This window comes from Haplochromis burtoni, unplaced genomic scaffold, assembly GCF_018398535.1.
Source record: "Haplochromis burtoni strain Fernald_Lab_line unplaced genomic scaffold, NCSU_Asbu1 Contig_123, whole genome shotgun sequence".
Classification (NCBI taxonomy): domain Eukaryota; kingdom Metazoa; phylum Chordata; class Actinopteri; order Cichliformes; family Cichlidae; genus Haplochromis; species Haplochromis burtoni.
In genome coordinates, this window is record NW_024582484.1 from 554280 (window position 1) to 568664 (window position 14385).

Here is a 14385-nt window from a genome sequence, read left to right on the forward strand (position 1 = left end):
ATAAAATAAACTTTTCGTTTCTCCAAACCCAGTTTGCTGGTAGATTCCTTTCTAGTCTCACCTGTGGCAATGAGCTGAAGACAGGGACTGAAAGAATAAGCTCAAGGATACAATCAGAGTCTGTCAAAGGGTGTCTGAGTTCACCTTTAGCAATAAGATGAAGAGCTTATTCATTCAGGAGCTCAGAGGGGATCCACCGCTCATGATGATTGGGATGTTCTTTGGATGAGACTGCAGGAAAGCCAGAGGAAAGACCGAGGTCTGTCGCGGAAACACCTCAGTATGGCCTTCAGAAGAACTCAAGAAGGTGGCTGTTAAGAGGGAAGTGTGGGCATCTCTGCTTCTAGTGATTTTCTCACAGCTCAGATGGACAAATAGACGTTTAACTGACAACTAAAGTGACCAAGAGAGACATTTTCTTCATCACTTTAAAATCCTAAACTCCCACATTACAGTCCTCCCCCCCACTCTGAGAATTAGCAAATACCATTTCAAACACCACCTCAGTGAATATTTAAGATTAATTGTAATTCCACTGAAGCTTCTCAAAGGGGGAAGGAAATTCAGGAAAGCCCGTCTGGCTCTTTAGATTCAGTCAAAGCTAAACTGCAGACAGTAACGTGGACTTTGACCAGAAACTGATCAGGAATTACTGAGGTCATTGATCAAAGATCAGAAAATACCACTTTTTCATTTAATTAATTTTTATTAATGTTAACACATTTATATATATAAAAAAATGACATTTCATTGGAGAAAAAGGCTTTTTTCAAATATTCAACAACACATCAAGAATTATTCTTGTATAAAAAAAGTGAAATGTATGAGGTGGCAGGCGACCAATACAAACGTCAGTTTTACAGTTATTTTGCCAACACATTAAAGCTTTAAAAACACATGATCTCATAATTATGTAGCTCATGACAGCAACAGAAAATGACTTTTCCCTCAAACATTTAGGAAGCTGTGCTGAACTCAGACTCACACATGGCATCAAACAGCTCTTCATACTGAAAACATGCTCACTTCTTCTAATGTGTGAGTGCTTCACATACCTCTGCAGAACATGACTGCCGGTCAGTCAAAGCTCGTCTCTCTGTTTAAACAGACACCATGTTGACTTCCACAGGCCCTGTTTACACCTCTCATTAATGTGCATCCACAGCTCCAAGAACATGAGGGGACCAGTTCTTCCAGGATGTCTCTCCCTACATTTTCTTTATGTTTGCAAAGACCAGATGCCAGAGTCCTGCACGGGTCCTGGTTTGCAACCCGGCCCCACATAGCTCGGTAGACTAGCAGAGCTGTGAGCTGTGTAGGTGGTCCTTCAGTGTTGCCCAGACCACCTTCAAAGATGGTCTGAGTAACCAGGTTTTAGTGCGTGAGAACAGCTCTGAACTTGGAAATCAACAGAGATGCTGGATGTCAGGTACCAACAGGGCCAAAGATGGGCTCTACAGTTTGATTCTCACAGAAGTCTGAAACCTTAGAAACAAAACATACTTTTTCTAAATTGTAATGAAAATATTCCACCACAAGGTGGCAGCACGTTGAGCAGAAGGTTTCATTGTTGCTGTCAAACTGTCATCTTTTCAATCGTATTTTCTTTTAACTATTCTGAAGGATGAACTCTAACGAATCCAGAATAAGTCGGATTAGCGCGACTATTTTTGGGACGTCTTTACCTCAGTGCGCCACCTTCTGGTTTAAAGTCTTATTACACACAAAAAATAGAACCCGGCCCCGTTTAAAGTCTTTAGAAAAATTTAGGTTTAGAAAAATTTCAACGTCACTCTCGGTCATGAGCTTGGACACAAACGCTGATGTTCACTCAAAGTGAAGCATTTTCCTGTAAAACATGCAACACTGTACAAAGTGAATTAGGAAAGTACCGTCACAGGCAGACGTGGACTATGAAGTACAAAATACTACAAATATTTGATATAAATGGCAAAATTATATACCGTCATGTAGTGAGGGGGGAGGTCAGTTTGTAAGCTGCATTTTAACATTAGCACAGTTTGAGGACATCACCGTGGATATATAAACCTCTCCCATATCATTTTTACAAAATGTGAGGTCCCTGCAAGTCAGACTTCAGAGTGAGAAGATCTCCAACATTCGGTGCATCCTGTGTATCATTGTATACAGACTTTCTTCCATCTTCTAGCAGAAGACCTGATTGTTTTTGTGGTCTTGTTTCAAGTTATTGCTGTTTGAACTGCTCACAGCAAGCTGCAAACCTCTGTCCTGAAGAGCCACAAGAAAGCGTTTCCACTGGCACTCAGGTAGGCGGGGGTCCGTTGACGTATCTCAGTGTCAGGTGGCAGGTACGGGCCATCGTGTTGCTGCGGTGACATGGCTGCTCTGCGAAGACCCAGGCCAGACAGGCCAGCAGAACCAGTGCTGCAGCCAGGAGGAGGCAGAGGAGGGTGGGGGAGAGCGAGGAAGCAGCCCCGCTGCTGCTGCTGGAGGTCACACGGGGAACACTGCAGGGGAAGGTGGAGGCGTTAGTGTTTGGTTTACCTGCCCGGGGAGTTTAAAGGAGCTCAGTGCAAACCATTAGGTTTTAAGGAGAGCTGCTGATGTCAGATAAACTGAGTCAGGGCTGCAGTTTGCCATGTTTGATGTAATCTGATTTCGCCAACAATAACATTAGGAAGCAAGATGTAGATTCATTGGCCACTTTATTAGGTACCAATAACATGGCAGCAGTTCTGCACATTTAGCCCTGCGGTTAAGACAGCCTGCTGAAGTTCAAACTCTGCATCAGAATGAGGAAGAAAGATGATTTTACACACTCAGGTTTACAGATAATGGTCAGAAAAAATTCTCCGGGAGAAAGTGTCAAACTGCTTTAAGCTGAAGCAACACCAACTCAAATACTCACTCATTACACCCAAACTATGTAGAAGAGCATCTCTGCATCTCAAACCTTAAAGCAGACGAGCCACAGCAGCAGAAGACCACCAGGTACCACTGCTGTCAGCTAAGAACAGAAAGCTGAGGCTACAGCTCACAGACCCACCAAAACTGGACAATAACAGATGGAAAAAAGTTTCCCGATGTGTCTCAATTTCTGCTGCGACATTTAGATGGTGATGCTGACAGGATGGATGCATGCACCAGTTCAGGCTGCTGGTGGTGTGGTGGTGTGGGGGAGGTTTTCTTGGCACACTTTGGGCCTCTTGTCTAAACTCTGTAGCCTGCCTGAGCGTTGTTGCCGATCACCTCCATCCCTCAGTGAGAACAGTATCCCATCGTCTGATGGGACTTCACTGTGCTCACAGTGTCCACAGTCACCAGATGTAAAAAGTTATAAAGTCATCAGAAACTGCCCTGGAAATACTCCATTTAAATAAAACCTGCAGAAAATATAATTGAGGCACTAAATCAATAATTAAAACATGAAAAGTTGAATAATTAAAGCATTTTAAGAAATTTGCTTTGGGCATCTGAAGTTTGAGTAGAAAGGCGAGTACTCTCAAAGCTGTGCAAATGGAAACTGACTGTTTATGTAACAGTTTTCTTCTCTTCCTGACCTCTCAGAGCTTTACATCCACACAGTCACATCAATAAAGGCAGTTCGAGCGCTTCATCTCCTCTCAGTCACCAGCCTGAGATGCGCGTCTTTGTGGTTCGAGAAGAAACGCGAGCAGCCGGAGAAACCTCCTCACACTGAGGCGACACCACAAACCTCATCTGGTCTCAGTATTTCAGGGAGTTCACAGACAAAGGCCGTGCTGATGGGACACACGACGCACACCGATTCCATAAAAAGTGACAAAAACATTAGCGTCCATTGTGTGTGGGAAGAAAACTTATTTTTACAGCGAAAAAAACAAAAAAAACCAAAAACCCTAAACAAGCACCGAGTGCGCTGCTACGTAATGGGAAATTCACAGAGAAACTCGCGCTGCGGCACACCTGCACCAGGGTAACCCTCCGCCTGCCCCACTCCTGCTTTACAGGTGAAAATAGAGCAACAGGACCGCTGAGTCTTTGACTTTATTTATTTTCTGCTGTGTTTTACTTGCATCTATTTGAAAGACTGAGTGTAAACACAAAAAATATTTTATTTTATGTGCTGGAATGTGCAGAAAATAGGTTTAAATGTTAAACTAATTTCTTCCAGTCAGAGAATGTTGCAGATAATTAAATGTTTGCTTGATGCATAAAGTTAAAAGATTAAAATAAAACAAGTTTTAAAAAGAGACTTTTTCATTTGATTACATTTTGTATGATGGATTATGCAGAAAAAGTAGAATTGGGCTGAGAGATCTATCGCTTTATCACCTACTCAGGTTGTAAATCGTGTTTTTAAAAAGTAACTCAGTAACTAAGTAATTAATTACTTTTGAAAATAAGTAGTCAGTAAAGTAACGGGATTACTTTTTTGGGGAAGTAATCGGTAATTAGTTACTGATTACTTTTTTCAAGTAACTTGACCAACACTGTATTCAACCGTCTAATCATATCCTAAATCTAGAGGTCAGCTATTTATGTGACCAGCTTACCAACTTTGTTTATATTCCCAGTTAAGTATTGAGTGATATTTAACCCTTTTATGGCTCCAAGCCTTTAAAAACAATACAGTCATCATCCTACTTTTGCATGTTTTCAGGTGTTTCTTTAAAAACACAGGCTTTGGGACACAGTGTCCCACATATTGAATATTTTAATACTTGAAAAATGAATCAGTTAAGCTTGGGCTGAGACTTAAGCATCATATCAGGCATATCTGCTCCACGTGACATCATACAGATCCGACAGTAGAAAAAACACTGATATAGTATTTACAGCTATCTGAACTCATAATTACTTTTGCATTTGCTGACCTGAACAAACTGTTAGAATGTTAGAACAGGACATGAGTTCCTCTGAGGGATTTCTGCATTTCCTCACCTTTGTTCAGAGATGAGACGCTCGGGTTCCTCACAGCAGTACAGCTCCTCTTCCTCCTAAAAGAACAGAGAGCCTCCAATAATCCACACCAGTGTCAACAGCTTATAACTTTATAGATTTAAATCTATCTACCAACACGTCCAGATGCTTATTTTCTCCTTGAAGTAACAAAAACAAAGAGTTGTTATTGAAAACCCATCAGCTCACCGGTGCTTGTGACTGATAGTGGTTCCTCATCCTATCAGAGCTGGCCTTTAAATTCAGGTGATCTGACGGTGAAAGCCGCCGTGTGTCATCGTGGCAGCCATGGCTGCTGCTGGATGCATCAGCGTGGTTTTCATCCATGCAACCCTGCGACATCTGAACGTGGGGATTTTGGTAAACAAACGTAAATGTTAGAGTTTACTTCATCCTTCCTCAAATCACAGTCAATGTTTAAAGATGGACGACAACTCAGACACGGACGCTGTGTTTCTGAGCTTTGAGATTATATTTGCATTGTTATCCGTCAGATCGGAGAGCAGCAACATCGGGATTGAAGCATTAAGCAAATGTGGAAGTCCCAAAAACATGCAGCTCCTCAAATGTCCACTAGCAGTGAATCAGTCCACAGACGCCCAAGTTAACGTGGTTACAAGCACCTGTTTGGTCTCTATGGCCAATGTCCTCCTTCATAACAGCTGTACGGGGATAGATTTTGTTTTATGACTCATTTTTCATCACGGCGGTGTCCATCTTTTATATACAGTTTATATCCTGTCGCATGAACAAACGCCACACACTTCTGTTTTCATCACAAGTTTGCAGCTGCTGCAAAACATCGACAAACTTTGTGACTTTCCCCTTCGCTGCTCTCGATCTGGACTTGCAGCTAATTTCTCCTCCAATTTGTTTTGCACTCACTCGATAGTTTTTTCTGTAATGAACCTCCATTAGAAAGTCCCAGTGCTATTTCGCACAAACACGCGCTCAATCAAATTTGCATAATTCAAATTCAAGTACATAAAGAAATCTGATACAATAACACTTTGTCATCTGAATTGACCCCTAAAAACTAATCCACAAACTTTCTTCCCTCTCTTCCTCATCTTTATAGATTTCCTGCACACGGACAGTTATGTGGACCGGCTCTAAGTCAGACGGAGGAAGACAAGGGCAAGGAGAAACTAAAGAAGGAAGAAGAAAAGGAGGAAGTCGGCGTGCTTCTCTGTTTTTATGGTGACAGTTAAAGTGCAGTCAGACGATGCATAAATCAAGACTTTATGGATTCATTCGGCGGCCCGAGGAGCAGCAGACGGGACGGAGGAAGAGGAGGATAAATAGATGCTATTCCCCAGTAATGAGAGCGAGGGAGAGAAAATGAAGGCTGAGGCCAATGAAGTCTAAATGGAGAGAGAAACATGAGGCCTGGAGAGGAGGGAGAGGACAGTTATTCAGGAGGATGAATCTGGGAGGAAAATAAAGGCTGATGGGATCTGTTGTGTGAGCTGCAACTTTAAACTGGAACATATAGACTGTGCGGCTGCGTCAGTGTAAAGCCTAAACCTGTATTAATGAGCTTCTGGGGACACTTCTGCCTCTTCACCCACACTTCGGGGACCCGACTACCATCTCGGGACAAACCAAGGTAAACAATAAGGACGTGAGTGAGCGCTAAACAAATCTGTGCTCTCCAAAGTCGGGCCGCAACTCGACATCTGTGAGCACGCAGGACAGATTTGTAAGAGCCGAATTGGATTTGTGTGTGTGATTGAGGACAAACTCGTTAATGCAGCAGCTGTTTGGAGCCATGCAAAAGAAATTGTGTAACTAAATCTGAGAGATCAACAGAGCTTCTCTTGCTTACAATTATCAAATCTGCTCACGCTCACTTTTGGCAGTCAGCGAGGAGAGCGTAGACGGTTTAAAGCTGCGCGTCTGACATGTCGCTCACAGCTTCGATTTCTACAAACTTGCTTAAAAAGAACTTAAAAACTTTCTAACTCAATCAAAAAAGATATTACAGATGTCCGTGTGATATCTGCATAGATATCAACTAAAGTTGAACTAGACCTGAGCTGTACTAGTGTGTAATTCTGCTTTTAACCACAAGGCGGCGTTCGATTTACCCTCCAGCACAAGACCTCTTTTCAGGCCACTGCTAGCTCCAAATTTGTACAGAAGTCATGTTAACGCCACACTTTGCTGATTTATTTTGGTAGCTTCAGGAGCTCAATCTGTGCCGTCGTCGTTTTTAAATAGAAAACAGTACAAACATTAAATTAGGCCAAACTTTGTGGTGAACTGCTGCCACCTTGTGGTGATGTTTGAGAAACCGACTGTCCTCAACTCTTTTTTTTTTCTTTTTTTAACTGAACCCGTTTTCCTGGAGTTGAGCATTAACATTCAGCACATGAATATCATCTGCGTGTAAAACCTCCTGACCTGAGTCTGCTGACATTCTGCTTCACTCTCCCACAAACAGATGCTCTCAAATGAAGGGCCGACCTCGAGGGCACCGGCTTCGTTTTGGAAGTGTTTAAATGGAAAATCAAACCGTTCTGAATGCACAGCTCCGCTCATGAACTTCTAATGACTTAAGATTTGTGAGAAGCGCAGCAGCACCAACTGTTTAAGCATCTCTGAGAATGTTATTTGTAAAGAATAAACTATAAAGATAACTTCAGTGATCGAGCGCGCTGTTCGGTTGTTTTTCATGGTATATTTGGACCACAGGAAGTATAACCATGGATCTTGAACATTTTTTAAGACAGTACCTTCAGCCTCCCATCAGTCTGCACTTCTTTTGAACAGGACGTGCTCCTCTCTGGCAAAGCGGCACTCTGGACTCTCAGCCACGCCTGCACGCGGCCTCCATCAAAGTCAACCGGTTCGCCGTCCTGTCGGTCGGGAGTCGAGGTCTTCCACTGGTCCCTGCAGCCCAGAGCTTCTGCCTTTTGGTCTGCGACAGGCGAGAAGCCCAGCTGAGTGTGATCAAGCCATTCCTGCAGACAGAGTTCATTATAGAAAAGTTTAAAACCTCACTGAGATGATTTAACTTTTTTATTTTCCAAGTCAAACCCAGAACTCTATTATCCATCCAGGTTTGCAAAACTTCCAGTTATTCTGCTCATTCCCACCTCCGTGTTTTATTATCTGCTGGAGCAGCTTAGCAAGAGTTTGAGTAGAAGCAGCAAACAAACAGGAAGACAGCATGAAATAAAGAAAAGCAGAAGGTTAATTTTGTTCCACAAAAAGGGAAAAGTGCATCCAGGCTGCTCACCACTAACTCTGCTTTGCGCTTGTACATAAAAGCTAAATGAAAGATCCTGTGTGTCCTCATGCAGACAGGGTCTATGCTGGTGTGTGAGAGCCTACAGGTTTATAGTAACTGGTGTGTTTTTAGATCTTTAAGTACCTTAACGAGTCGTGTAATTATTTTATTCTGACAAGTAATTAAGTAACTTAATTTTGCCAAAAGTAGTTTAGTAACAAGTAATTAAGTTATCAGTTATTTTTGAGTAGTCACCTCATGACCTGTAAGGTTTAGTTTATATCGATATTTTTTATTTTAATCTTATACCAGCTTGTGTGCATTTATTTCTTTTCTTAATTTTTTTTAAAACATTGTGGGAAATGATGCAAAGATTATCTGTGCTGTAAACATGATGTTCATTAAGACGACGCCACCTTGTAGTGCAGGTCGTCATTACACTTTGCAGAGGGCTCTCACAAAATGTACCTTTAATGAGTTAACTGTATAAAAAGATGACCAGGAACATTTTCAGTCATGAAATCACAAGAAGTGGAAACAAATCTTTTTACAGGGAGCCAGCGGTGGTGTAGTGGACATGATCACAAAACTCTGCAGGCACGTCTTTTGAGTAGCACTCAGAATTCATGCGGCGTGCGAGCACCCAGAGACGAGGTCACACAGTCGCAGATTTAATGAAGTACGACCACACGAGTCCTCGGGGCAGGCGGTGCCGAGCCGAGCCCGTGGGGATGGCACGCTGACATCACGTCTTCGCCAGCCCAGTAAATAATGAGGCTGGGCTTATAAGAAAGCAGAGCGAGATGACACAAACTTTGATGTCTTTGTTGTGATCCTGCAGCTGTAATCAGATGCTAATTCAGTTTTACATGCGCCTCTCGTTTGTTTCTTTCCTGTTGGGCTTTGGGTTTCACCGACAGTGCGACACAGTGCGTTTGTCTGAAAGAGACAGAAATACACAAAAACGAGGAAGCTACAGGCTGCCAGAGGAGGACATTCAAATTACTTCAGACTCTGACAACGTCTGTCCTCGCCTTTGTTTCCAATCTTATTTTCCCCTTTTTCCCTCCTCTGCCTGTCTCATACAGCAGCTTTTTCAGCACACTGCAGCGTCTCGCCACAATAAAGCTAAAAAAGGAAACCCGACAACATGCAGAGGTGCCACGTTCTGCAGGCATCATCAATAAATCAGCAGAAGAGGAGGTGAACTGCTGTAACCAGCTCATACAGCCGACAGCCGCTGATGGGGAACGTTTTTAGAGAGCCGCTGTATCTGAACATCAATGACTGTGTGAGAGAGACAGAGGCAGGCAGACAGGCCTCTGGGCCATGCAGCATCTGGGTCAGAGCAGAACAACCAAGAGGAGAGAGCAAACAACACAATTAGGAGGCCAAACGCCACAAAGACTGGCTTTAATTTCATCCAGAGGTTTTTGCAAGAAAAGGTTTTCCAACATCAGTGTTTTGCTGGTTTATATCATCACGGTGTGCTCCAGACTACAGTTTGGTGGATGCTGTGATGGAGGTAGAGATGGGAGGTTTTGTAGCCATTTCATTGACTAAAAAAAAAACAAAACCAAATTATGTATTTTTTCAGAACCTCGAGAGAAATAAATGACTTTATCCATTCAAAAAACAAACAAAAAAAGCAATGTGGTTCATATCGTTCGAGCTAAGGCGTTAAACCGGAGAACAAATCAAACACTGCTGGATGGTTTGACAATCACCTGTCATACAGATGTGAGTGTGCGCAGGCAGAAGGAATCACTTCTACCATAATGGAACTAAAGGTGTTCCCCAGGGTTCAATTCCAGGACCACTCATTGTGAGAATCTTGGTGGTATCGTAACAGCAAACGTTTTTTTAGAGTGAAACAATCTCTGCGATTTAAAACAACAAATGATGATTTCAAACGAGAAAACTACTCATCACTGCAGTCCAGGGCTCGGAAACTGGAACCAGATTTTTACTTCAGAATCCAGTCCTGTCCGTCCTTCGAGGCCGGTAACGGACGAGCTGCTTCCACTTTTGTGCCACTTTGTGCGTGTCAAATCAGAAAACTGGAGTTTACGGTTTGTTTGAGGGAATAGAATAAATGTATCGCAGTATCCTCCATCACCAAAATATAGATGAACTATTGACTCTGTAACAGTTTGATCAATAACAAATTACAGTGAAGTCACCGCAGTCGGGCGATTCTCATCCTTTGAAAGAGAAGCACGGAGTAACAAAGTAAATAAAAGGACATAAATGACAAATGGGCGGCAGAAGTGGAATATTTCCAAGAGTTTGTGCAGCAGGAAGTCTGCGGGGTTCACTGCAGATCACAATCAAGATTTCTTTCTACCAACCTGTGGAAATGGATCAATGTTAGACTTTAACTCACCAAGTCTCCCTCCTGGTTCCCGATGTCGGCGCTGATGTCAGACCGAGAGTCAAAGGAACTCAGGTAGCTCCACCTCTTCAAACCTGCAGAAGAAAAAAAAAAAATCCTGTTGACAGAACAAATCTGCATTCTCACGGTGCCACCTTAGATTTCTTAAGGCGGTATTCCCGTGTAAGGTGAGGCATCTTCTTACCTGTGCTGGCACTGAAATACGATGAGTCGGCGTCGTCACGGGAGACAGAGCGTCCAATGTCAACTGACGGGTCCCACTCCAGCCCCAGGTGCTCATGGGTAGGAGAGGATGGAGGAGGAGGATGGTGAATGGGTGAGGGAGGGTCTGAGGAGGAGGCAGATGAGAGGTTTATGGTTTTGATCTTAATCCTTTTGTGAGTAACTGATCAAATCGACTCCTTCAGGTCAGAGATGTTGGTTTACCTTTAGGATGGTTTGACGATGCGGGGAGGTCCACATTTTGCTTTTCAGCTGTTCCCTCATCTTCTAAAAGACTCTCCGAAGGACAACCAGAGTCTGTAGCCTGGGACAGGATGCAGTCGTCCTCAAACACCTGGAGGAAGAGGATATTTATGAGTGCTGGGGTTTGGTTGATGTGCATGTTTTTGAAGCTTGACTTCAGACTTTATCACAGTACTCAGTTACTGGAGCACTCATGTCAGCCCACAACATTAAGTCCTTAATACGCCCGAGTTACTGTTACGCATCTCTATGACTGGAATATCTGGATAGTCCATTCAGGATTCCTGAATCTGGGAGCTACTGCCTGCAGACACGGCTTCTGGGAAAGATGGCCAATGTTTCAGATGCAGCCAGTAAATCTGGGCCAAAGAAACAAAGAGGGGCCTGATATAAGAAAGTCCAAAACACGGAGGCTTAGATGATGACAAAGAAACCTTGCTCACAAACAACAGGAAGCTAAAATAAAAAACGACAACTGATGCCAGTATATTCAGTCTATTCCTCAGAGACCTGTTACCTGCATGCAAACCAACCCTGAATTGTCAGCATGATGAAAATAGTAACCAGGAAGCTTCTTGGAACCAATCCGAGGGTTAAGTGGGCGTCCGGTTCAGTGGTCTCAGGATCTCGTCTCTGCTTCTTGGGGATGATGGTTTTATTGGCTTCGTCAGGTGGCGGCCGAGGTTGGAGCAGATTGAATGAAAATTAGCGCCTCAAAGTCTGAGGGCATAGTTCTCAGGTGGAAAGAGGGGAGTGTCAGGAGTGAGTTGCTCCCACAGAGAGACGTATTCCGAGTTCTTCTCTGCGAGTGAAGCAAGAGATTGAAGAGCAAAGCCAGTCTACTGGGAAATGGCCACAAACCTTCAGTGGTGATAGAAAGAATGAGGTGGTGGATAAAAGCAAGAGAAATGAGATTCTGCCCAAGGGTGTCTGGGCTCAGCCTCGGGGATGGGATGAGGAACTCTGGGAGGGGCAAAGAGGCGGCCCACTAATCCTCATCATCGAAAGGAACCAGTTGAAGTAGTTCGGGTATCTGACCAGGATGAATCCTGTGTAAAATGTTCTGGGCATCATCCAATGGGAGAAGACCCTGGGACAGACCCAGGACACGGAGGGGTAGACTGGGAATGCCTTGGCATCATCCCAAGGAAGGAAGGAAGGAAGGAAGGAAGGAAGGAAGGAAGGAAGGAAGGAAGTACAAAAAACCTCATCCCTCAATTTCTGAATATTCCCACTAACCTGAACCTGAATGTCCCTTCAAACATAAACTCATCCTGGACTTCATGAGGCACAGACGGCTCCACCCCCACCCCACACCTCTGCTGATCTCACCTGTGAGGTCGTCTTTTCTTTGCACTACCTCAGAGCACTTTGCATCTGGTTCTCTGATGTGTGCCTTTATCATTTTCAAACATATTCCTGTTGATTGTACACAATTCTCCTGCATGTTATTTACTCCTGATGTCTACTATTTATATTTTATTCCAGCACAGTTTGTGTGGTGCCATCGTTGAACATGTAGAATGACAATAAAGAGCTATTCTATTCTGTTCTATTTTATTGGGAGCTGCAGAGAAGTTCAATTTTACTTTCAAGAGTTTAAAATCAACATTTCAAACAGGTATTTGTTGGACACACTGTTAGTCTGTTTGTGCCCTCAGGTTACCAGACTCATGCTGACGCGATGCACAAACACCAAATGAATGATAAGTGTGATTACTTCAGATCCTGACATGTTTTTAAATGTCTAAAAGCACAAAAATCAAACACTATACCAATTACCTGAGACACGCTTTGATTAGTGTGTGTGTGTGTGTGTGTGTGTGTGTGTGTGTGTGTGTGTGTGTGTGTGTGTGTGTGTGTGTGTGTACCAGTCTCATGCTGAGCAGCCGCGTGTGTGTTCGTCCAATGTTGTTGTAGACGTGGCTGCAATGCTGCAGCAGCTCCAGCAGCTGGCTCTCGACGTGCTGAGCGTCAGAAGGCACACTGTGCTGGATCAACGCTTCGCCGCGCTGCAGCAGGGCGTTCACACGCCCCGAATTCTCGCACACGCACTCCTGAAACGACTACGCATAAAAAAAAGATGAAATAAAATGAACAACAAAGTAAAAACATGCAGAAAGAAACTGATGTGTCACTTCAAAACAAGCCCACACCTGCAGCTGTCTCAGTTTTTCACAGGCGTTTCCTGTCAGCTGCTCAACCTCGATCAGGCGGACATCCATGTCAGCCAACCAAACTGCAAGCTCCTCCCTTTGTGCATCAAACGCCTCCCACTCTGAGACAAAGAGCTGAGAGAGAGGGAAGAGTCAACTATAAAGAAGAGAGACGTGAAATCCTCCTCAGAAGGTCTGACTCGCGTACCTGCAGTTGGCCTGTGATTGACTGCAGTTTGGCGCTCACGTCATCCCAGCGGCGGCCGCACTCCCTCGCCGATGACAGCAGCCGAGCCTGCATGGTACCCTGGAAGAGCCGAGTTAGTGTTCGATTCCTCCGTGTCAGGCTGTCCAGCTGGATGAGGCGAGGCCCCGCCTCTCGCCGCAGCCTCTGAACACACAAACACAAAGTGCATCTGAAGCAGATGTTTTTTGGTTTCCCAAATCCAGGCTTGATCAGGTGGAGATATTCTTATATTTGGAAAACTTGGACGAGCCTGCGACTGTCGTCTTCCAGAAAGAATGAAACCCGAATCAAATCTATGCGATATGCAATCAGTTCAGAAAAACACTCTAAAAGCCCCGTTTCTGCCCGATTTCAACTAAATTGTGCATCAAAACAGGCTGAAAGAATTAAAACGAGTGTTTGTAGCTACAAATGTGGCTACACATCTACAGTGTGAGCACAAAGCCTCACTTTGTACATGCCTGCTATGAAAGTTCTCCTCTATGCAGACGACTTTCCTGTTCTCAGGCACAACTTAGATCTGTTGTAGAAATCTTATAGACACACACACTTAATAAAACTACAGTGTGCACGACTCCAGATCCTGATCCCTCGTCCTAATATGTGGCTCACAAAAACATAGCAATAAAGCAAATGCTAAAGCTTCAAAATGCAAAGTCCATAAACCAAAGGCTGACATGGGTTTATCACAAGGATGATAAATATACAACATATGGTCTTAGGACTAAAAGTATAAACAGATTTTAATCCGTTTTAGAGATTTGATGTTCATTTACCTGCAGATGCAAACCTGATCAGAACATTTTGCAAACCAGCATTTAACCTCCGAGGACCTGGCGTCCATATATGTGGACATCACATTTTGGATTGTCTAGACCAGGGGTGTCAAACTCAAACACACAGTGGGCCAAAATTCAAAACTGGAACAAAGTCGCGGGCTAACGTTAATATTTATTGAAATATA

At 43.6% G+C, this 14385-nt stretch overlaps 1 protein-coding gene across 1 annotated transcript in view; it reads right to left on the bottom strand.

Moving 5' to 3' along the window:
• Nucleotides 1-715: 715 nt before the first annotated feature.
• Nucleotides 716-14385, bottom strand: part of si:ch211-137a8.2 (uncharacterized protein LOC777613 homolog) — a 35236-nt gene continuing 21566 nt past the window's right edge. Inside the window, exons 4-13 of the mRNA XM_005929353.3 lie at nt 13383-13565; nt 13175-13309; nt 12890-13084; nt 10980-11109; nt 10738-10881; nt 10545-10627; nt 7662-7889; nt 5113-5265; nt 4906-4961; nt 716-2489 (exon numbers count right to left, since the gene is read on the bottom strand). Of these exons, the coding sequence (XP_005929415.1) occupies nt 2285-2489; nt 4906-4961; nt 5113-5265; nt 7662-7889; nt 10545-10627; nt 10738-10881; nt 10980-11109; nt 12890-13084; nt 13175-13309; nt 13383-13565 (1512 nt within the window). The 3' untranslated portion in view covers nt 716-2284. The remainder of the gene's footprint in view (nt 2490-4905; nt 4962-5112; nt 5266-7661; nt 7890-10544; nt 10628-10737; nt 10882-10979; nt 11110-12889; nt 13085-13174; nt 13310-13382; nt 13566-14385) is intronic.